The sequence below is a fragment of the Carcharhinus amblyrhynchos genome, chromosome 3 (genome assembly GCF_965287045.1).
Source record: "Carcharhinus amblyrhynchos chromosome 3, sCarAmb.v2.hapA, whole genome shotgun sequence".
Lineage (NCBI taxonomy): Eukaryota > Metazoa > Chordata > Chondrichthyes > Carcharhiniformes > Carcharhinidae > Carcharhinus > Carcharhinus amblyrhynchos.
Window position 1 is genome coordinate 135,412,674 of NC_137326.1, and position 24,093 is coordinate 135,436,766.

Below are 24,093 nucleotides of genomic sequence, written 5' to 3' on the forward strand. Positions count from 1 at the left end.
CATATCCCTGGAATCCATGCTACATGAATTCGGCTGCAGAGACTGGGCAGGATTGGAGTGAAAACAGAGAACGTCTAATTTCCTGTACAACAGGAAGTGGCAATATTATAACATCAACAGCCACCTCAGGAAGTCTTTCTAACTGAATATCGGCTGAAAGGAAACTGCAGAGCAATTTATCACATCAAAACTGCTCACTGTACTGTCACTGGCAAAGTCAGCACTTATTGTCCATTCCTAACTGCTCTGGAGGTGGTGGCATGCCATCTTCTTGACAACTGTGTGGCTGGCTGGGCCTTTTCAGAGACCATAAGACATTGGAGTCGAATTAGGCCACTCAGCCCATTGAGTCTGCTCCACCATTCAATCATGGCTGATATTTTTCTCATCCCCATTCTCCTGCCTTTCCCCATAACCCCTGATCCCCTTATTAATCAAGAACCCATCTATCTCTGTCTTAAAGACACTCAATGATCTGGCCTCCACAGCCTTCTGCGGCAAAGAGTTCCACAGATTCAGAGGGCAGTTAGAAGTCAACCAAATTGCTGTGGTCTGGAGTCACATGGAGATTGGGCTGGCAAGGAGGGCTAAAGGACGTAGCAAATCTGACAGGGCTTCATGACAACCCCAGAGTTACACAGTTAGCAATAACAGCGTTCATTTTTTCATTCCAGATTTTTAAATCAAAATTCCCCAGCTGTCAGGATAAGATTCAGCTCAAAAGTGATTCACTTAAGTGAACTAAATTAGATAAAGAATTGTAAATTTGATAGCACCTTATTGCATCTTAAACATCTTGAAATGCTCCAATTCTCTGATAGTTGAATGAATGAACAATTTAGTGAATGAGGTTGAATGTAAAAATCAAGTAACTGGTTTATTTGATAATAAAATACAACCAAGTGAATAAGCAGAGTAATATCTATAGCAACTCTCACATTCACATCACATCTTGTAACAAATAAATTAATAAACATACCATGCTCCCCCAGTTGTTGGTTCAAATATCACTCTCCTAGTTAGTAAATTGTGCTGCTTCAGAGCAGCAGTATCTTCAGGTGGTCCAGTTTACTCTTCATCTTCCACCAGGAACTGGCCAAGTTTCCTTCTGACCATTTGCTAAATGTGAAACCATCAGGCTGACCTCTGATACTCTCCCAGCTCCTCGTGCAATGGTCAGCAGAACTGCTAATCAGGCCAGTCACCACTCCTATGTATTTGGCTCCCTCGAAACTATCACCTCCTGTTCACTATTAAATGGAGACATTTTCACTTCAATGAGTTTGGAAATCCTCAGGGAGTTGAAACTCGTCCCCATTGTTTCATCTGCCTCTGGTATACATTCCTCTGTGGTGAATTTCACCCCTTGAATTCTAAGTTCAGCAGTAGTATTTTAATACTAATAACCATGGTAAAAGCTTCAGTGGACCAACAGTAGGAAATCCCAAAGTCCAAAGAAATCCCCCGCATTTCTAAATATTTACCTTGTCTTGTCTCAAGTTAGAGACCCGAGGAGTGTGACCACAACTGACACTCAAGTAATCAATCCAAGATTACCATTTACCCTCTCTTCCTCCTTGAGCAAGATCCAATCCCACTCTCCTATCTCCTCCTTGACTTCTTCCAGCAATCAAGTGCCTCATCCACCTTGTTGAACCGGGGAAAGGAGACCGCAGGGAACAACGGGGAGGGGCAGGAAATCGAGGGGGCGGGGGTTGCTTGGGATGGAATAATTGGCACGCCTTTTCCATTGCTCTTTTCTGCTGTTGAATCGAGCCAGAAGTGACATTCTCCAGGTCTGCAACGTTGACACATTGGCAGGGTGCACCCAGAGTCAATGCTGCTGTGGGTGGCAGGACAGGGTGGGAAGGGGGAAGAGGGTAAGAAAGGAGTTGGAAAGCAAGATGGGGAGATTTACGGACAATCTGTGGCTTTTGAGCTAAAGTTTGGATTTAGGTGCAAGGAGAAGTGAGCACAATAGTTGGTAGAATGTGAATAGTCAGAGACGATTTCGGGATTTGGTTTATTCAGTAGTAAAGTTGAAAGGACAATATTCTGCCACCTGATGGGCTGGTTCAGTTTCTACAATATGATTGGCCGAAAAACAAATGCTAGCCTGAAAGCAGGAAGTCACTTGTTTACGCAGAGGGTGGTGAACAGCTGGAATGTGGTTGAGGTGGGAACTCATTGAAAAACGCATTTTGTATTGGGAATTCAGAAAGGTTGAAATCAAATGTCCTTTAGAAGCTAAACCTAACGGACAATACTGCAAAGGGACAGTTGTCTTTGTAATGATTGGGGTGTTACGTAGCTTCAGAATAAGATCTTCATTGAGATGGGGACAGTAACAAGTTTCACAACACCAGGCTAAAGTCCAACAGGTTTATTTGGTATCACAAGCTTTCAGATTCACCTGATGAAGGGGCAGCGCTCCGAAAGCTCGTGATACCAAATAAACCTGTTGGACTTTAACATGGTGTTGCGAGACTGCTTACTGTGCCTCCCCCAGTCCAAGGCCAGGATCTCCACATCATTCATTGAGATGGGATAAGATGGAACGGAATAGGCACATCACAAGTTCCACCCCATCCCTCCAAACTCCCCAAACACAAGCAATTTGGGACAAGCAAGGCTGTAAAATCCTGCCCGAGATTAATGAACCTTTCCAAGGTGCGCTGGTCACCTGCTCCGATTCCCAGGGTGGATGGGGCATTAAAATTCCAGTCTAAGTATTGCTTGCTGATGGTCTGCCTGTAACTTTGCTTCTGTTATTTGTCCCCTGGCTTGCACCATCTAAGAATCTGTGAAAAGGAGCATCCATACATACAGTGGAGAAGCAGAACATTCGGCCCATCAAGCCTGTTCCAGCATCAATCCCACCCAGGCCCTACAAGCTACCAGAGGCGGGTACAGTTTTGTCTTTTAAAAAGTGTTTAGACAATTACAGGGTAAGATGGCTACAGAAGGACATGGGCCAAACGCGGGCAATTGGGTGGTTAAGAAAAAGGGGCGGCATGGACAGGTTGGGCTGAAGGGCCTATTTCCATGCTGTAGACCTCTATCCCTGTAAACCCATGTATTTACCCTACTAATCCTCCTGACACTAAGGGGCAATTTAGCACAGTCAACCCAGCTAACCCACACATCTTTTGGACTGGGGGAGGAGACTGGAGCACTCGGAGGAAACCCACGCAGACACGAGGAAAATGTGCAAACTCCATACAGACACACCTGAGGCTGGAATTGAACTTGGGTCCCTGGCACTACGAGGCACCAGTGCTAACCAGTCTGCCGCCTTCTCAACAGGGAGAATACTTTTTAAAAAAGTAAAGTTAATGTTCAACAATGTATTGAAGATTTGGTTTCTTCTGTAGTGGATCTGTCAGAAAGTGTAGGCACATCGATTGTTGTTTCTTGGTGAATATTAAGAGGCTGGCTGGCTATCGAGTCAGACAGAGAAGGACTGAACAAGTCTCCGTCCTGCGTGTTTCTGTACGTCAGTCTCCCATTCTTCCCGTCGGACGTTTGTGTTTTTCCTTTTGTGGGAAGAGCGATCCGGAGCTGCTTCCAGAATCGGCTCCTCGGGTCTTGCGACCTTTCCCCCTCCCACTTGATGGTGGCCATCACCGCCTTCAGCCTTCGCAGCTCCGCCACGTGGCCGACCTTCCTCACTGGGATGAACTCCACCAGTATAACTCTGATCTGCCCAGTCCTGAGCATGCTATCAGTGCCAGCCTTCAGCTCCAACAGGGCCTGGGTTCCATTGACCAGGTAATTGGGACTGAGCACCACCAGCAGCCTCCTGCTTTTCCAAATGCAGGCCAGCGTCTCATCTGTAACGACTGAGAAATGAAAGATGGAGGCGTTAGGAAGGGAAGATGATGAACAATAGTCAACATTCACGATAAACACCATCAAACGGACACTACACCCCCATGTTGTTTACCTTGTGTTAAGCCTCGGTTAGACCACTGTTCTGGTCTCCATATTACAAAAGTTATATTATTGCCCCTCTTTAGATTGGTTTCACAGGTCGGCACAACCTCGAGGGCCAAAGGGCCTGTACTGCGCTGTAATGTTCTATAAAAAGCATACAGGCCAGGGAAAAGGTTTAAAATCAAACCCACGAGGATAATCTTAGAATTAAGAGTGTGTATTTATCAGGAAAGGCCAAATCAGCTGGGGCACTTTCTCTGGAAAGGGGAAACATGAAGGGCAATTTGACACAGTAGAAATGGGGCAGGATTTTTCAGATATTGGCTTCCCTGTACAGCCACTCAAAGATTTAGACGAGCACTTGGAATAGAATCATAGAAAAAACTACAGCAGAAACAGGCCCTTCGGCCCACAAGTTGCACCAATCTAATCTCTACCTACTAGACTTACCTATAACCCTCAATCCTATTAAGTCCCATGTACTCATCCACAAGTCTCTGAAAAGACCCTATTGAATTTGTTTCCACCATCACCAACGGCAGCCGATTCCACTCACCCACCACCCTCTGAGTGAAAAACTTACCCCTGACATCTCCTCTGTACCTGCTCCCCAGCACCTTAAACCTCTGTCCTCTTGTAGCAGCCATTTCAGCCCTGGGGAAAAGCCTCTGAGAGTCCACCTGATCAATACCTATGCGATAGCATAGACAGCTACAGACCAAGTGCTGGCAAATGTGATTAGAATAGATTGGTGTTTGATGGCTCGCACAAATGTGATGGGCCAAAGGGCCTCTTTCTGTGCTGTAAAACTCTATGTCTCGAAGGAGCTGGCAGGGAATCGCATCCCCAAGCAGTAATTGGCTGGAGACAGGACCTCCCCTTTACTCTGTCATCCCAGCACTACCAAAGAACAAAGAAAATTACAGCACAGGAACAGGCCCTTCAGCCCTTCAAGCCTGCACTGACCATGTGACCTGACTTAACCAAAACCCCCAATCTTCCAGGGACTATATCCCTCTATTCCCATCCTATTCATGTACTTGTCAAGATACCCCTTACAAATCACTACCATATCCGCTTCCACTAATTCCCCAGGCAACGAGTTCCAAGCACCCACTACCCTCTGTGTAAAAAAGTGGCAGCAATGGACAGAACTGGGAGGTTAAGTAGCGTCCAGATTCTAAATCCTCAAATCCTGGACAGGTATGTGTGAGGAATCTTACAGTAGGGAGGGAACTTGTGGCCTGGGGGGGGGAGAGATGTGGGGGAGGCGGAAGCACCTGTGAGAGGCAGACCTTGAGAGGTGGACATGCCCAACGTGGAAAGGGGATTCTTGAGGGATGCTGACACTCCATCTCCCTTCCAGCCCAAGGCCCAAGAAAGATGGCCAGCCGAGCTTCTTCCTGACTCCAGATCTCCTCCCGTCAGCCTCAAGGTTGACCACAATTGGAGCACGGAAGGGCAGGCCACCCCAGGCTTCACCTGACCCCTGCCACCCACCAGTAACATCGTGGATGGCGAGCGGATGGTGGTGGGAAGGCCACTCATAGAATTTTACATCCCTCAAACCCTGTCAGATACAAACCGGCCAACGGGAGGACAATAAAGTTCAGCCCCCGGGAGAAAAGCTTCCCTCCAAACTAGAACCATGAATACATGCCAGTCACTGAAAATCCAATAGGGAATTCAGGAGAAACATCTTCACCCAGGAGATGGGCGACAATGTGGAACTCACTACTGGAGTGGTCAAAGTGAGAGTTACATTTGCGAGAAAGCTAGATAAATACAAGAGAAATGAATGGAAAGATATGCTGACGGGCTGAGATAAAGGGGGTGGGAGGAGTTTCATCCAACAACATAAACCCTAAGATGTCAACTAAAGGAGTGTTTGCGAGTTGAACCAAACATATATATCTTTGTGTGGGAACGTTCAGTGACAGTCATTTTAACTGTGTAAGTGTAATCTTATGAATTTAAATTTTCTTTTCTTTAGTTAATAAACATTTGAATTTATTATGTAGAATCACCAGAAGTATTGACAGAATTTGTGGCTTCTGATTTCAGCACACGTATCTTCTTGTATTAAAATAGACAAAGGGAAGAGTTTGCACGTTCTCCCCAGCTCTGTGTGGGTTTTCTCCGGGTACTCTGATTTCCTCCATCAGTCCAAAGATGTGTAGGCTAGGTGGATTGGTTATACTAAACTGTCCCTTAGTGCTATGTATGGGGTTATGGTGATAGGTGAGCTGCCTTCTTAAGCCGCTGCTGTCCATGTGGCGTAGGTACACCCACAGTGATGTTAGGGAGCGAGATCCAGGTTTTGACCCAGCAGCAATGAAGGAACAATGACACATTTCCAAGTCAGGATGGTGAGTAGCTCTGAAAGGAACTTGCAGGTGGTGATGTTCCCATGTATCTGCTGCCTTTGATCTTCTAGGTGGAAGTGGTTGTAGGTTTGGAAGGACCTTTTGAAAGGTCCTTAAGCAGCATTTGAATATCCCTTTGAATATTTCGATCGAACCTGCATCCATCACTCTGTCAGGAAGTTCGTGCCAGACTCCAACTACCCTCTGGGTGAAGAATAATTTCCTCACATCAATGTTACTTCTTTTCTAAGTTATTTCAAATCTGTTCCCTTCAGTTCTTGGTGCTGTCTCGAGACGGAACAGTTTCTCAGGATTTACCGTATCCAACCCCTCTTGAATTCCTCGATCAAATCTCTTCTCAGCCCTTTTTTCTCCAAGGAAAACAATCCCAACCTCTCCAATCTACCCTCATAACTACAGTTGTTCATCCTTGGAATCACTCTTGTGAATCTCCTCTGTACTCTCTCTTCAAAGCAATCCTCCAGTATTCCAAGGAGAACTGGATGCAGGACTCCAGGTGAGGCCTGACTAGTGCCTGACACAAGGATCCTCTCGGAGAATCATTGACAACTTCTTGGGAGCAGGAGCAGTGACCGAGAATAAAAGCAAAGAACAGATCATAGGCCAGAAACTTTGACGCGAATGGTGGGGTAGGCTCAAGGGGCTGAATGGCCTAGTCTAGTTCCTATTTTCTCCCACGTTCCCACAGCTTTGGATGAACCATCACCTCCCAAATGCTGAGGGTTGCATTGCATCCGTACCATTTCACCCAAGTAACTGGTACAGCACAGACAAGGGAGGAATTTGGTGTCCCCTTATCTGTGGGAAGATTTTATGCAGTGGGAGGCGGAGAATGGAGCAGCCCATGAGGAAAAGCTGAGCCTCAGAAGGTGTAATGTTGAGGTTTCTGTCGGCGCCACACTAATTCATCTCAGCATGGTGACCATTGAGGGGATGTCACAGCAGATGTGGGTTCGGGAAGTAGGGATAACGAGTCAAACAGGGTTATTAATTCGGACTGTGATTCAGATAGTCGCACCATTGCAAGTTTCCTGGGTAGAATTCAACACCTTCAGGAGATTGGAAACAGAGGGAAAGGGGGTATGGGAGTACAGACAAGGAGAAACACCAAAGCCGACCTTTAAGAGGAGAGCTAAGTAGCTGCACTCGATACGTACTTCCACCAGGCAAACTGTCCCGGTCATAGATGCAGACTTTGTATCCGTATTCATTCTCCAAAACAGATCGAAGAGTGGTGAGGACAAACTCTTCCTCTTCGACATTCCTCGCATACGACATGTAGACATCAAACTCCTTCCCATCTGCAAATCACAAGAAAAAGAAATGCTTCAGCATGATTGGCTCGTGTCACTCTCCCTTCCTGGGCCTTTACACGGGATATCACAACAGAATGGTCAAGTTACTGAACTAGCAATCTGAGGCGTGGATGATTAACCCAGAGCGAGAGAGTTCCCTGATGGTTCAATGCTGTAAAAGGGACTGGGTGTGGTGTACTACAGCCCAGATTGTGGTGAGAGGCACTTTGATTGGATTCAACAATCCTGGGCTAGGAAGAGGAGAAAGCGCAGCTAGACCCTTGTGCACTGGACCCACTGATAAGTGTGCACACATGGTGACAGGCTCCGAGTTACTGCAGTCAACAGAGTCCCAATGATCAGGCGAAGAACCATCAATCAGTTGAAGTGGCAAAGCAGGTGGAGAAGGTAGTCAAGAAGGCATACAGCATGCTTGCCTTCATCGGCCATGGCACTGAGTTTAAAAATTAACACGTCATGTTGCAGCCTTATAGAACCTTAGTTAGACCACATTTGGAATATCATGTTCAATTCTGGTTGCCTCACTACCAGAAAGATGTGGAGGCTTTGGAGAGGCTACAGAAAAGATTTACCAGGATGTTGCCAGGTATGGAGGGCATTAGCTATGAGGAGAGGTTGGAGAAACTTGGTGTGTTCTCACTGGAATGACAGAGGTTGAAGGGTAACCTGATAGAGGCTTACAAGATTATGAGAGGCATGGACGGAGTGGATAGTCAGAAGCTTTTTCCCAGGGTGGAAGAGTCAATTATGAGGAGCACAGGTTTAAGGTGTGAAGGGCAAGGTTTAAAGGAGGTGTACGAGACAAATTTTTTACACAAAGAGTAGTGGCTGCCTGGAACTCGCTTTCAGGGGAGGTAGTGGAAGCAGATATGACAGTGACTTTTAAGGGGCATCTTGACAAATACATGAATAGGATGGGAATAGAGGGATATGGTCCCCGAAGGGTAGGGGGTTTTAGTTCAGTCGGGCAGCATGGTTGGTGCAGGTTTGGAGGGCCGAAGGGCCTGTTCCTGTGCTATAATTTTCTTTGTTGAGTGGCGGTGAGGAGTCAGCACCTTCACCAAGAGAAAAGGAAGATACCATACTTTGAATATGAATTCAAATTTAATATTAGAAGTTCAATAAATTGAGTATGAATTAATTGAAAAACACGAGAGACACTTGAGGAGGTCCCAAGCAGCTCCAGCTTGTCCACACTGTTACAATGGAAATGGCATGTGGAGTTGGGGACCCTGACTTCCTGGATCCACTGTTTGGGAATTCTAAGCTTTTAAAATGAGTGCAATAAAGTCAAAGAACACAAATTGTCCACCGTTACATGGCAGGCTTCCCTCACCTCCAACTGTTTCATCAGTTCCAAAGTACACGCGGTAAAGCAATATCATTTCCATCCACCAGAAATGATAGACAATGATTGAAGTGACGAATATCAGCAGGGTGACGCCTAACGCACAGCCCAGTTCAATCGCAAAGCTGGGAGCTGGAAATGAAAAACCACTCGTTAGAAGGAAAACAAAATTATGTAAAGTACAAAAATAACTAATGCACATAAAACACCATCAACATCACCAGAACATCCCAAAGAGCTTTGAACCCAATAAAATGTTAGCCAAACATCAGGTGGAAAATTGCTAAGAGATAATTACAAAGATGTTATGGCAGGTAGACACTGCCTGGAGCCTTTAGGACAAGTCAGTGTACTGTTAGCCAACTTACTGATCAGATACAATCTCCATGGCAACTGTGTTGGGGAGGTTTGTGTGGTGGACACTGGGTGGCAAAGTGGCTTTTGATGAACATGAGAAAAGGAAGGGAAAATGTTCTTGTACAAATCTGTGCTCATTGTCCAGCAACTAAAGGTAAAATCGGCTTCGTCCCAGATGACCGCAGGCTGCTCTCCCCTTTGAGGGGGGCAGCTGGACCGCTGGTGATTTAACCTGAGGGTCATCACTGCTCAGGTGAGGGACAAGGCCGAGAAGGCAGGGCCTTCATTAATATCCAGCACCGTCATCCCACCATCATCTCTCATCAAGCTTTCTGATAGTCCAAACTCTGATCTATAAAGTACATTCCTCCAGTATCCTCCGTACCCTCCCAGTTCATCTCGTTCTGATTCATCAGAATATCTGACCTGAAATGTGAACTCTTTCTCTTCTCAGATGCTGCCTGGCCTAAGGAGTATTTCCAGCACTTGCAGGATGTCAGCGTTGCTGACCAGGCCAGTATTTATCTGATAAACAGTAATCTAGACCCAAAACATTGGCTCTATTCTCTCTCCACAGATGCTGTCAGACCTGCTGAGATTTTCCAGCTGAGCGAGCATGGATGGGAACCAGACGATCTTCCCTTCATTGCTTTGGTTCACACTGCCGAGGGCGCCAAGGATAACCTTGTTAATGAAAGAAAGATCCCGTATTTCCACACTGCATTCCACCATCTCAGGATGTCCCGAAAGCAGGACAGCCAACAAGTATATTCAAAGCAAAAGCAGAATACTGCAAATGTGGAAATTTGAAACAAATAGGAGGCAGAGAGTGGGGGTCAATGGGTGCTATTCGGATTGGCGGTTGGTGACTAGTGGGGTGCCCCAGGGGTCGGTGCTGGGGCCTCAGCTATTTACCATTTATATAGATGATCTGGAGGAGGGAACCGAGTGTAGGGTGTCGAAATTTGCTGATGACACCAAGATTGGGGGAAAGGCAAATTGTGCGGAGGGTGTGGAGAGTCTGCAGAAGGATCTAGATAGGCTGGGCGAATGGGCCAGGAAATGGCAAATGGAATTTAATGTTGGCAAGTGTGAGGTGGTCCACTTTGGTAGGAAGAATGGTAGGAAGGACTATTACTTACGGGGCGAAAAACTGCAGCAGGCGACGGTGCAGAGGGACCTCGGGGTCCTTGTGCATGAGTCGCAAAAACCCAGCCTGCAGGTGCAGCAGGTGGTCAGGAAGGCGAATGGGATGCTGGCCTTCATAGCGAGGGGGATTGAATATAAAAGTAGGGAGGTCTTGCTGCAGCTGTATAGGGCATTGGTGAGGCCGCAGCTGGAGTACTGTGTGCAGTTTTGGGCGCCGCACCTGCGCAAGGATATTTTGGCCTTGGAGGGAGTGCAGAGGAGGTTTACTAGGCTGATACCGGAGTTGAGGGGGTTGAGCTATGAGGAGAGGCTGAATAAACTAGGCTTGTACTCGTTAGAGTTTAGAAGAATGAGGGGAGATCTCATTGAGACGTATAAGATGATGAATGGGATGGATAGGATAGAGGTGGAAAGACTCTTCCCGCTCAAAAAAGACAGTAGGACTAGGGGGCACAGCCTCAAGATAAAGGGGGGGCGGTTCAGAACGGAGTTGAGGAGGAACTTCTTCACTCAAAGGGTGGTGAATCTCTGGAATTCTCTGCCCGTTGAAGTGGTGGAGGCTGCCTCGCTAAATATTTTTAAGAAGCGGGTTGATGGGTTTTTGATAAGAGAGGGGATTAAGGGTTATGGGGAGAGGGCGGGAAAGTGGAACTGAGCCACGACAGATCAGCCATGATCTTATTGAATGGCGGGGCAGGCTCGAAGGGCCAGATGGCCTACTCCTGCTCCTATTTCTTATGTTCTTATGTTCTTATGTTCTTAAAACAGAAAATGCAGCAGATCTGGAGAGAGAGGGGGGGGCAGAGAGAGAGAGGTGGGGGGGGAGAGAGAGGTGGGGGGGGGAGAGAGAGAGGTGGGGGGGGAGAGAGAGAGGTGGGGGGGAGAGAGAGAGGTGGGGGGGGAGAGAGAGAGAGGTGGGGGGGGGGAGAGAGAGAGGTGGGGGGGGAGAGAGAGAGAGGTGGGGGGGGAGAGAGAGAGAGGTGGGGGGGGAGAGAGAGAGAGGTGGGGGGGGAGAGAGAGAGAGGTGGGGGGGGGAGAGAGAGAGAGGTGGGGGGGGAGAGAGAGAGAGGTGGGGGGGGAGAGAGAGAGAGGTGGGGGGGGAGAGAGAGAGAGGTGGGGGGGGAGAGAGAGAGAGGTGGGGGGGGAGAGAGAGAGAGGTGGGGGGGGAGAGAGAGAGAGGTGGGGGGGGAGAGAGAGAGAGGTGGGGGGGGAGAGAGAGAGAGGTGGGGGGGGAGAGAGAGAGAGGTGGGGGGGGAGAGAGAGAGAGGTGGGGGGGGAGAGAGAGAAGGTGGGGGGGGAGAGAGAGAGGTGGGGGGGGGAGAGAGAGAGGTGGGGGGGAGAGAGAGAGGTGGGGGGGGAGAGAGAGAGGTGGGGGGGGAGAGAGAGAGGTGGGGGGGGAGAGAGAGAGAGGTGGGGGGGGAAGAGAGAGAGAGGTGGGGGGGGGAGAGAGAGAGGTGGGGGGGGAGAGAGAGAGGTGGGGGGGAGAGAGAGAGGTGGGGGGAGAGAGAGAGGTGGGGGGGGAGAGAGAGAGGGGGGGAGAGAGAGAGAGGGGGGAGAGGGGGGGAGATAGAGAGAGGTGGGGGGGAGAGAGAGAGAGGCGGGGGGGGGAGAGGGGGGAGAGAGAGAGGGGGGGAGAGAGAGAGGTGGGGGAGAGAGAGAGGTGGGGGGGAGAGAGAGAGGTGGGGGGGAGAGAGAGAGGTGGGGGGGGAGAGAGAGAGAGGTGGGGGGGGAGAGAGAGAGGGGTGGGGGGGGAGAGAGAGAGAGGTGGGGGGGGAGAGAGAGAGGGGTGGGGGGGGAGAGAGAGAGGTGGGGGGGGGAGAGAGGTGGGGGGGAGAGAGAGAGGTGGGGGGGGAGAGAGAGAGGTGGGGGGGGAGAGAGAGAGGTGGGGGGGGAGAGAGAGAGGTGGGGGGGGAGAGAGAGAGGTGGGGGGGAGAGAGAGAGGTGGGGGGGAGAGAGAGAGGGGGAGAGAGAGAGAGGGGGGGAGAGAGAGAGGGGGGGGCAGAGGGGGGGAGAGAGGTGGGGGGGGGGAGAGAGAGAGGTGGGGGGGAGAGAGGTGGGGGGGAGAGAGAGAGGTGGGGGGGGAGAGAGAGAGGTGGGGGGGAGAGAGAGAGGTGGGGGGGGAGAGAGAGAGGTGGGGGGGGAGAGAGAGAGGTGGGGGGGAGAGAGAGAGGTGGGGGGGGAGAGAGAGAGGTGGGGGGGAGAGGAGAGGTGGGGGGAGAGAGAGAGGTGGGGGGGAGAGAGAGAGGTGGGGGGGGAGAGAGAGAGGTGGGGGGGGGGAGAGAGAGAGGTGGGGGGGGGAGAGAGAGAGGTGGGGGGGGAGAGAGAGAGGTGGGGGGGGAGAGAGAGAGGTGGGGGGGGAGAGAGAGAGGTGGGGGGGGAGAGAGAGAGGTGGGGGGGGAGAGAGAGAGGTGGGGGGGGAGAGAGAGAGGTGGGGGGGGGAGAGAGAGAGGTGGGGGGGGGAGAGAGAGAGGTGGGGGGGAGAGAGAGAGGTGGGGGGGGAGAGAGAGAGGTGGGGGGGGAGAGAGAGAGAGAGGGGGGGAGAGAGAGAGAGGGGGAGAGAGAAGGTGAGGGAGAGAGGGAAAGAGAGAGAGAAGGTGAGGGAGAGAGGGAAAGAGAGAGAGAAGGTGAGGGAGAGAGGGAAAGAGACAGGAAATCGGGACAGAGAGAGAGAGAGAGAGAGAGGGAGAGAGGGAGGGAGAGAGGGAATTGGGACAGAGAGAGAGCAGGGAGAGAGAGAGAGAGAGAGAGAGCGGGAGAAGATCAGGAGAGAGGAGATCGAGACAGAGAGTGAGAGTTAATGTTTTGAGTCCAATATCAGTCTTCTTCAAAGCTGCAGGTTTGAGATGTAGTTGCTGTTGTAATGTAGGATTGATTTGTGCACAGTGAGATCCCACTAACAGCAATGTGATAAATGACCCCACAGCCTGTTTTTAGTGACATCAGTTGATGGACAAATTTTGAGTAGGGAACTGGGAGGACTCTGCTATTTTTCTTGAACGTCATGCCATTGGACCTTTTACCTCTGTCTGAGCAGGCAGGCAGCGTATCAATTTAACATCTTATCAGTAAAGCAGCATCACTGGCAATGCAGCAGTCCCTCAGTGTTGGGCTGGATGTGTCAGCCTAGATTCTGCATTCAAGTCCTCACGCCTCAGTGCCACTGTCATCTGGAATAGAACTCAGAGTTATAGAATCTGACAATGCAGAAGGAGGCCATTTGGCCCATCAAGTCTGCACTGACCACAATCCCAACCAGGCCCTATACACATAACCCCTAGCTAGTCACCCTGACACTAAAGGGCAAGTTAACCTAACCATTTGGACTGTGGAAGGAAACTGGAGCACCTGGAGGAAACCCACGCAGACACAGGGAGAATGTGCAAACTCCACACAGACAGTGACCCAAGGCTGGAACCGAACCCGGGTCCCTGGTGCTGTGAGGCAGCAGTGCTAAGCACTGTGTCACCGTGCTGCCCTTTGGAACTTCTGACTCAGGCAGGAGCTGTCAAGGGCAGCAGTAGAAATATTTATGGATTGTTGGACCCAACAGAAACTCAGTCAGGTTAAAGCCAATGGAAGCCAGGATCCCCAGCATCTCGAAGTAAAGATCAGATACCTTTCTTGATTAACGTCACTTGGACGGTGCTCAATCCTATCCTGTTTTGCCCAAAGCAGGTGTAGTTCCTCTGGAGGTCACTCGGGGTCCCAGCTTTGATGCTTATTGTATTTGTAATTGTCTTGTCCTTGAGCTTTGACGACTCTTCACTGGAAGGAAGGAAACAATTAAGCAAGCAAGAATTTGCCAAGTAATCCTTTTTCTAGGCCTCTGCCCTGTCCCTTCCCTCTCTGCACGAAGTAGATATTTCTCTCTCACCTCATCGTACTTTGGGACATCTTAGGAGTCCTTCACAATATATTATTCTGAACACTAATATTTTGGAGACTAAGGGAGTCATGAGATACGGGGATGGGGCATGAGGTAAAGAATCAGCCTCTGATAGTCCCCCATGACCTCAGGGTAGTTTTGGGTACACGTGGCCTACTATCCCTTCGACAGTCTGTGGTCAGACTTGATCTAGGCTCGTTCTTCACACGATTCCTAAGCAGTTTACAGAGCTGGTGCCACACAGCTGAGTACACACTCTCTGTCTCGAGTCTAGCATGTAACTGACTGACGTCACTGATACACCATCATCTGCATTATATCAGTTCTATTAACCCGTTACAATACGAGGGTGAAATGGACTTGAACCCTCACAACACCATTCACAACATTAAGGCACCCCAAACTGCTCCACAGACAAGAAATTCCATCCTGAAATTCTTGTGGATAAAATCCATTTCCTATAAATTCCCTTCAGTCACTGTAGGTAGCTGATTTGTTGATCCTCCAAACAGTACGATAAATGGTTTTGTTTAGGTGTTAGTCACGGAGTCAGAATCAAACAACGCAGAGAAGGCCCTTCGGCCCATCAAGTCTGCACCAACAATAACTTCCACTAAAGATGTGCTAATCCCATTCGATGAACTCGAGCTCTGACAGTGGGCCAGTCACCTGATCTCCTTGGAATAAAGCTGCAAAATCCTTGCCATCAACCTGAACCAATAGATACAGCGTTGGTTTAATACCTCATTCAAACAAGTCTCCCCCAGTGTGACATGCCTCCCTCAAAGTGGCAACCTTTACTCTGTGCTTATGGAACATTAATCTGATACAGAGGATACTGTGCTACCAAATAAGCCACACTGGCACTTAGTTACATCCTTCTGACACACATCATTGTTTTGGACTCTGTACTATTTGTTTTTTTTTTGCACGGATTGTGAACTTATTGACGGCATGTTCTGTTAATTCCTCACGCTTCGACTATGGGTTACTTTCTCACAATCAACTGGAAATCAATCAAAGCTGCAGTTGGATTGATTTGGCGATTCCACCTTTTGCTGTCGGGAAAAAGATACAAAAGTCTGAGGTCACGTACCAATCGACTCAAGAACAGCTTCTTCTCTGCTGCTGTCAGACTTTTGAATGGATTTACCTCGCATTAAGTTGACCTTTCTCTACACCCTAGCTGTGACTGTAACACTACATTCTGCACCCTCTCCTTTCCTTCTCTATGAATGGTATGCTTTGTCTGTATAGCACGCAAGAAACAATACTTTTCACTGTATGCTAATACATGTGACAATAATAAATCAAATCAATCGGCCTTGGTGCAATGCTTTGGTGCTTGAGTTTCAGTAAACTTTGTTCAAATTGTGCTCGAAACGGAGCTATTTTTTTTCAGTCTGAACACCATGACTCATTTGCATAATCATGAATTTAAAACTCAGAATCTGCATTTTTCCCCATGTGTCCATCCTTTAACTTTGCAAAGAAGATTTTTTTTATAGCGCAGTGCAATGGCACAGTGGTTAGCACTGCTGCCTCAGTGCCAGGGATCTGGATTCGATTCCTGGCTTGAGTCACTGTCTGTGTGGAGTTTGCACATTCTCCCCATGTCTGCGTGAGTTTCCTCCGGGTGCTCCAGTTTCCTCCACAGTCCAAAGATGTGCGGGTTAGGTGCATTGACTAAAATTCCTCTCAGTGTTAGGGGAATTAGCAGGGTAAATATATGGGGTTATAGGGATAGGGCCTGGGTGGGATTGTTGGTGCAGGCTCAATGGGCCAAATGGCCTCCTTCTGCACTGTAGGGACTCTATGATTTTAAGTCCACATCCCAACCGCCATCTTTTTTGTTTGTTGTTGGTGTGATTCCATTTTTAAACTCATCTTCTGAACTCAAGTGTGGCGAAATGTCAGTTTGAGACAACAAGGTCTCAAAATTCAATAATTTCTTTGTGCGCCAACAACTCATTTCCCCTCTGATGAAAATCTCTTTTAGCTGTTGTGTTTCAAGGATGTCATTGAGATTTACTGATGTTCTCACACAGAAAGGTTCGATATTCCTGTTTGGTTTGATCTTTGGATGTTTTAGGATCCTGCAGTTTCTCCTGATCCCGTTTCGGTTCATTCTTTCTCAGTAACTTCAACTGTTTCCTCATTCTGGGCTTTGATTTTTCTTTCCAACAGGTCCACACAAAGCCTTCCACACAATTCACCGACCACACCATCCCAATTCTCTCGGGGTTAGAATTAGTCTTTTGTGAACTGTCCATTTGGCTGGAATCTGGCTGCAGGACTGTCCTACATCTCACCCCTGGATTCAACGTTCACTGCCACTCACACCCCTGGATTCAGTGTTCACTGCCACTCACCCTCCTGGATTCAATGTTCACTGCCACTCACCCTCCTGGATTCAATGTTCACTGCCACTCACACCCCTGGATTCAGTGTTCACTGCCACTCACACCCCTGGATTCAGTGTTCACTGCCACTCACACCCCTGGATTCAGTGTTCACTGCCACTCACACCCCTGGATTCAGTGTTCACTGCCACTCACACCCCTGGATTCAGTGTTCACTGCCACTCACACCCCTGGATTCAATGTTCACTGCCACTCACCCTCCTGGATTCAATGTTCACTGCCACTCACCCTCCTGGATTCAATGTTCACTGCCACTCACCCTCCTGGATTCAATTTGCAATCTCAGTCATTTCTGTTGAAAATGTGTTTGTGATTCTGTAGGCACTTGCGTCGCTTCTGGACTACCCATTACTGATGTGGATACACCAGTGTTGTAACGTGGATCTGTTCTTCAATAACTGGATTTCAGTTAGGTAAGAGATTTGTATTCGCAGGAACAACTTTGGAACTGTGACACTTCCGTCCCAGATGGTGCAAGCACTATACTGCCCGCTATATCATCGTCCAATAGAGAATCTAGAATCATACAGTGCACAAGAGGCCCTTCAGCCCATCAAGTCTGTACTGACACACGAGAAACACCTGACCTTATGGGGAGAAAGCGGGAAAGTGGAACTGATCCACTTCAGATCAGCCATGATCTTATTGAATGGCGGGGCAGGCTCGAAGGGCGAGATGGCCTACTCCTGATCCTATTTCTTATGTTCTTATGACCTCCCATCTAGTTCCATTTACCAGACTTGGTCCATTGCCTCGAATGTTATGATGTGCCGAGTGCCCAAATCTACATTTGTAATTCGAAATATGCAAGGCCCCTTCGTCACAGCAGAGTTTCCATTTACTTCAGGCAATGGCTTAGGCCAATAGGCACACTCTTCCCAACAATACTTTGGAGGAAAGCATTCGTATTCAGCAAATTCTCCGGAGAAAGTTCCCAATGCATTGCCAACAAAAAACTCAGAGCTGGACCAGTATCTCTCTGCGCACTTTCTTCAACAGAACTGGAGTGATCTCCCCTTCCAATATAAATCCCTTACAAACATTTTCAGTTTTATCTATTCCTACTGTAAATACATTTGATGCAACGGGTTTCTCTACGAGTGCTGCTTTCTGGCGCAGCTTTCCCTGTGGAAATTCCTGTCACTTGCACCAGTGTCACTGTTTAAACATCCACTCCCTTTTCTTGCGCTGTTTTTCCTGAGGATTTCAGAAGGGTTTTCATTACTGCCACCAGTTTACCATTCAGTTTCCAACAGTGGGCTTGGAGCTGCCCTTTCTTATAGTAATTAAAGCATATTGGCTTCTTCACACCACTTCTATCACCTATGTTCTCATTTCTATTGGCTAGAACAACTGCCTTTTACCTAAAACTAGACTCTTTTTCATTCCTCCAACTTCCCTGTAGATTTACAGGGAGATCTGCCGTCCCTAACTGCTCACGTGATTGCAAAAACAAGGTGGTAAAGACAGATTATTACCAAAATTGCTGTAAATTGGGAGAAGGGAGCGTGCAGAGGGACCTGGGTGTCCTTGTGCACCAGACACTGAAGGTAAACATGCAGGTACAGCAAGCGGTAAAGAAGGCAAGTGATATGTTGGCTTTCATTGCCAAAGGTTTCGAGTACAGGAGCAGGGATGTATTGTTGCAATTATACAGGACCTTGATGAGGCCACACTGAGAATATTGTGTGCAGTTTTGGTCTCCTTTTCTGAGGAAGGATGTTCTTGATCTCAAGGGAGTGCAGCAAAGGTTTACCAGGCTGATTCCAGGGATGGTGGAACTGATGTATGAGGAGAGATTGTCTAGGTTAGGATTGTTTTTCCTCGCGTTCAGATAAATGAGGGGGATCTCATAGACATGTCTTCACCCAAAGAGGTGATCCTGTAGAATTCATTACCACAGGAAGTAGTTGATGCCAAAACATTGAATGGATTCAAGAGGCGGCTGGATGTAGCAGTTGGGGTGAATGGGATCAAAGGTTATGAGAAGAAAGCAGGGTTAGGCGATTGAGTTGGACAATCAGCCATGATTGTGATGAATGGCAGAGCAGGCTTAAAGGACCGAATGGCCTCCTCCTGATCTTACCCATCAGCCAAATTGACGCTTTCCATATCTTAGAGAGCTTGCAGTCTTCCACACTGATCGAACCTCTATTGGGATGCCGTTTTGAAAGTTCTCCAGCATCATTGACTCCCTCACCCTCTCACAATTTCGTCCCAACTTCAGTGATCAAAACCAGTGGCCTCACGACATTTCATTTCTCTCTCTCTAACAAATTCTAAATATTTTTCTCTTGGCCTTGTCTTTAAAGTCTTAAATTTCAACTGATATGCTTCAGGGACAAGTTCATAAACAATAAAACTGCAGTTTTAACTAGCTCACGACCACAGAATTGTTATGCCGCAGAAAGAGGTCGTTTGACCCATTGGCTCTGATTTTACCGGCATGACCTCCCAAAACCAGGGTGGGTGAGGCAGGCAGAACAGCATTCCCCATTGGCCTTGGGCGCGATCGTAAGAGCCCCGTGCAGCCATGCTGGTTAAATGCATAGTGTCTGCACCAGATCTGAAGATTGTTCTTTGGAAAGATTAGTTACAAGATAGTTTTGGTGACAAAGAGCAGCGATTGACTGAAATCAGAGCAGCACAAAATCAGCAAACATAATTCTTCCAGCCACCCACATCAGATCATTGGAAATTTACCATCTCCAACCTGGCTGGTCACGTAGGTGGGAAGGGGGATTTTTGAAACAGAGTGAAAGATCGTGGGAAAGATTGAAAACACATTTGGCTGCAAGTCATGTTTTACAACTCCCTAACCCTTCAGCATTGATTGGGCCAATCCTGCCAGATTGTGCCAATGTAACCCACGGAAACTCAGCCTCAATATTCAGAAGCCCGACTTTGGGGCAGGCGGTGGTTTGAATTACCTCAGAAAGGTTTTTATTGCTGGGTCCAGTTCCTGTGCATTCCTTCCATCAACCAACCACCAAAGAATCGTGGGTGAATCCCGGACGCAGTGGAAAAACATCCTGCACGTTAAATTGACTTCCTGACCTGGAGAGAGATTGAAAATAAAGTTTAATACACGTGATCTGACAAACATACCAATCAAACAAGAAAGGGAGAAACTTCACTTTCCCAGTGATCTCCATTTGTAAGCAAAGATCATCTTTGAATATTGGTTGTAATGTGACATTTAAAATCTTAGAATGTCAGAACCCCTACAGTACAGAAGGGTATTCTTCGAGCCTGCACTGATGATAATCTGACCCTATCTCCCATGTAGGGGCACTGCTGCCTCACAGTGCCAGGCACCCGGGTTCGATTCTCTGCTTCAGTCACTGTCTGTGTGGAGTCTGCACTTTTTCCTCGTGTCTGCGTGAGTTTCCTCCGGGTGCTCCAGTTTCCTCCACAGTCTGAAAGATGCGCTGGTTAGGTGTGTTGGACATGCCAAATTCACCATATACCTAAACAAGCGCCAGAGTGTGGCGACTAGGGGATTTTCACAATAACTTCATTGCAGCATTAATGTAAACCTACCTGTGACACAAATAAATAAACATAAACATATTTACCTCGCTAATCTTCCAGACACTAAGGGGCAATTTAACATGCTCAATCCACCTAAATCGCACATCTTTGGATTGTGGGAGGAGACCGGAGCCCCTGGAGGAAACCCATGCTGATACAGGGAGAATGTGCAAACTCCACACAGACAGTGACCCAAGGCTGGAATTGAACCCAGGTCCCTGGCGCTGTGAGGCAGCAGTGCTAACCACTGTGCCACAATGTCAATCATGTCACAATTTCCATTAAATTACTTAGTGGCCCATTTATCAGAAGATACAGGTGTCATTAAAAGTTCTGCATGGGTCACTTTCATTCCACGAAGATAACTTCCTATTGACACACTCTTGTTTGTGCTTTCCTTTTAACAGTACCCCATTGCGAAATGTTATCTCGACACATACACAATACAGTTACAGACTCTAACCACCGGGGGAGGTGTGGTGCACATTCCAGAAATCTCACAATCAAGTCACCAAACGTGACCATTGTCGATTTACCGGCACGTTATTTAAACACTCTCATTTTACCAGATTTAGCAAAAGCCAGGCAGAAACGGACTCACCATATGCCACTTCCATCTGCTGGTCAGATTTTGGTTGAACCAAAATTGGCGGTTTCGGGTCATGCTGGCTAGCTGTGGCAAAACAAAACCTCACATCAGGACAACCAGTCCAGGGCTTTGGGCTCCAAAATGAAATTAATGCACGAGGTCAAAAGAATATTTTACCACAAAGTGAGACCGCAACCGTTCTGGTCAGATTGTATTGTCGATCTTTTTGTGTCATTGTTACGACGCAGGTGTACTCTCCGATGTGGTACTCTCTTACAATGTAGAAGAACAGTTTACCCTCACTCTCTTTCAATGTGTCTGTGTCTCTCCCAACTCTACGACCCCACTAAGTAGAGAAGGAAGAATGAAATCAATGCAATTAGCAACATATCTATTCCTTTCCACCTATAACTCTTCAAAACGCAATGTTCTTATATTCTTATGTTCTTAAAACTGAATCAGAAATTAGCTACAAAACCAGCTTTCTTTGAATCACCTAATTTGGAACTTCTACCATCTAGGTTGGCAAGGACAGCAGGCTCAAAGAAACATCCACCACCGAGTTCCACCACTCTCCCACCCTCGAGTCAGACGCACCATCCTGAATGTATTGAATAAATGTATTCAAGAGGTGGCTGGTTAAAGCACTTGGGGCGAATGGGATCAAAGGTTACGGGGAGAAAGTAGGATTTACTCTCGAGTTGGATGATCAGCCATATTTGTAATGAATGGTAGAGCAGGCTCGATGGGCCAAATGGCCTCCTCCTGCTTCTATACTTCTATAACTGGAAATATAATTGCTGGCTTCTTCACTATCGCTGCGTCACAATCCTGAACTCTATCCCTAACAGCACTGTGGATGTACCTACACCGTACAGACTGTGACCATTCAAGATGGTGGCTCAACACCACCTTCTCAAGGGCGATTGGTAGTTTTTGTCTTGGTAACTCGCTGAACTCTGCCTTTGATCATTGCCAAATCCCTTCAAAGCTCGAGAGGCACAGCTCCATATCAAACATGGGACAAGGCAAGGATGTGGGTATGCCGGCGTTGGACTGGCGTAAACACAGTAAAAAGTCTGACAACACCAGGTTTTAGTCCAATATATATAATATATATTTGATAATATATTATCAAATAAATAGGTTGGACTAAAACCTGGTGTTGTCAGACTTTTTACAAGGCAAGGAGACAGGCCTCCATGGATTACCAGAACCAATGGGAGGTTTGAACCTGCAAGATTGGCATCATTCCACATGACACGCAAACCCACTGAGCTAACCGACCCACACAATGCCAATTAAGGATGGGCAATAAAAGATGGCCTTGCCAATAAATCTCACAACTCACAAATAAATTAGAGGAAATCTTGTGAATAATATTCTTTAGAGAATGCTTCAGCCCTACATAAACTGAAAGAGGTGGTCAAGAACAAGGGTAGAATCTGAATACAAGAAACTGCTTGCTAGAATAAACAGAAAAATGGAAATTTATTAGAGGCCAGTTAAAATAAATGGACAAAATCAATGGTTTGGGAATGGGACTAAGGACACTGATTTCAGTCATCCCAATATTTAGTTGGAGGAAATTTCTGTTCATGTAGAATGGGAATATCACAAAACTTGTGCAGCAAATTGGAATCAATAGAGGTGACTGAGAGAGCTGGCAGTGAGGTCGAGCAGGGTGTTACCACCATGTGATGGAAAGAAATTGGAGTCTTGACTGTCACGGCAGCATGGTGGTTAGCACGGCTGCCTCACAGCACCAAGGACCCAGATTCAATTCTAGCTTGGTTCACTGTCTGTGCAGAGTCTGCACATTCTCCCCGTGTCCGCGTGGGTTTTCTTCGGGTGCCCCGGTTTCCTCCCACAGTCCAAAGGCATGCCGGTGAGATGCATTGGCCACGCTAAGTTCTCCCTCAGTGTACTCGAGCAGGCGCCGGAGTGTGGTGACTAGGGGATTTTCACAGTAACTTCATTGCAGTGTCAATGTAACTCCTGTGACACTGATAAATAAACATTAAAACCTTTAAAAGAAAACATTATCCGTAGCCCCAGACCGCAACACGCATGGAAAAGGTGGCAGCTCTTACTCCCGGGTGATCTGTAAAAAGCATAGACATCCCATACCTGACACCTGGCTTTGTTCTGGCCACCAGAATGTGCCACGTACCAGGCAACTGTGGAACTGATTGAGGAGTTGGTGAACTCAGCAGTGTTTGGACAGCTCAAGCTTCTGGTTTCTCCAAGAATGAACTCGACAGGAAAGACCATTTCCTTACTGCTGTTACAAACATAGAGTCCTTTCTCAACAACAAGTAGAGGTATTGCTGCTTTGAGACAATATGTGGTGTTCCTGGAATAAACACAGAGTAACATTCCATTTAATGCTGCCCAGGCAAAACTTACTTTTATGCCCCTCATTTTGCAACCGTTTCTACAGGAGGTTTATCACCATGACATCCACAACATTCACCCAACTTTAATCTTCATACTTGCCGTGTATTTGCAGAATTCCTTGGTTTTTATTTCAGATTTGCTCACCATTTAAGGGTGGCGCAGCCAATAGCACTCCTGTCTTACAGTGCCAGGCATCCAGGTTCAATTCTGCCCTTGGGTGACTGTCTGTGCGGAGTTTGCACATTCTCCCTGTGTCTGCGTGGGTTTCTTCTGGGTGCTCTGGTTACCTCTCTTAGTCCAAAGATGTGCGGGTTAGGTGGAGTAGGCACGTGAAGTGCGTGGGGTTACAGGAATTGGGTCGGGCAGAGGGCCTGGGTAAAATATTTTGTCAGAGATGTTGGTGCAGACTTGATGGGCTGAATGGCCTTTTCTGCACTGTCGGGATTCTGTCTTTATATTCTGTGATTCCAGATATACCAACTTGGCTCAACCAGTAGGATCCCTGCACTTGGAGTTAGACAGAAAGGGTTTGAGACAGAATTAGATACATTGATCATTATTCAACTCTAGCATAAGGGTACAGCAGATAATAAGGAAAGTGAATAGAATGTGGCATTTAGAGCTATAGGAATAGAATATAAAGATAAGGAAGTATTGTTGCAACTATACAAGGTATTGGTGAGGCCGCACCTGGAGTATTGTGCACAGTTTTGGTTCCCTTATTTGAGGAAAGATGTATTGGCGTTGGAGGCAGTTCAGTGGAGGTTC

At 47.5% G+C, this 24,093-nt stretch overlaps 1 protein-coding gene across 2 annotated transcripts in view; it reads right to left on the reverse strand.

Moving 5' to 3' along the window:
• Positions 1–858: 858 nt before the first annotated feature.
• The window catches only part of LOC145341159 (interleukin-1 receptor accessory protein-like), a 38,107-nt gene continuing 14,872 nt past the window's right edge, over positions 859–24,093 (reverse strand). For both annotated transcript variants that reach the window (XM_080186069.1, XM_080186070.1), the window contains exons 4-11: positions 23,056–23,281; positions 21,103–21,271; positions 20,938–21,009; positions 19,733–19,859; positions 14,110–14,258; positions 8,976–9,119; positions 7,481–7,624; positions 859–3,842 (exon numbers count right to left, since the gene is read on the reverse strand). In XM_080186069.1, the coding sequence (XP_080042195.1) occupies positions 3,340–3,842; positions 7,481–7,624; positions 8,976–9,119; positions 14,110–14,258; positions 19,733–19,859; positions 20,938–21,009; positions 21,103–21,271; positions 23,056–23,281 (1,534 nt within the window). In that variant the 3' untranslated portion in view covers positions 859–3,339. The remainder of the gene's footprint in view (positions 3,843–7,480; positions 7,625–8,975; positions 9,120–14,109; positions 14,259–19,732; positions 19,860–20,937; positions 21,010–21,102; positions 21,272–23,055; positions 23,282–24,093) is intronic.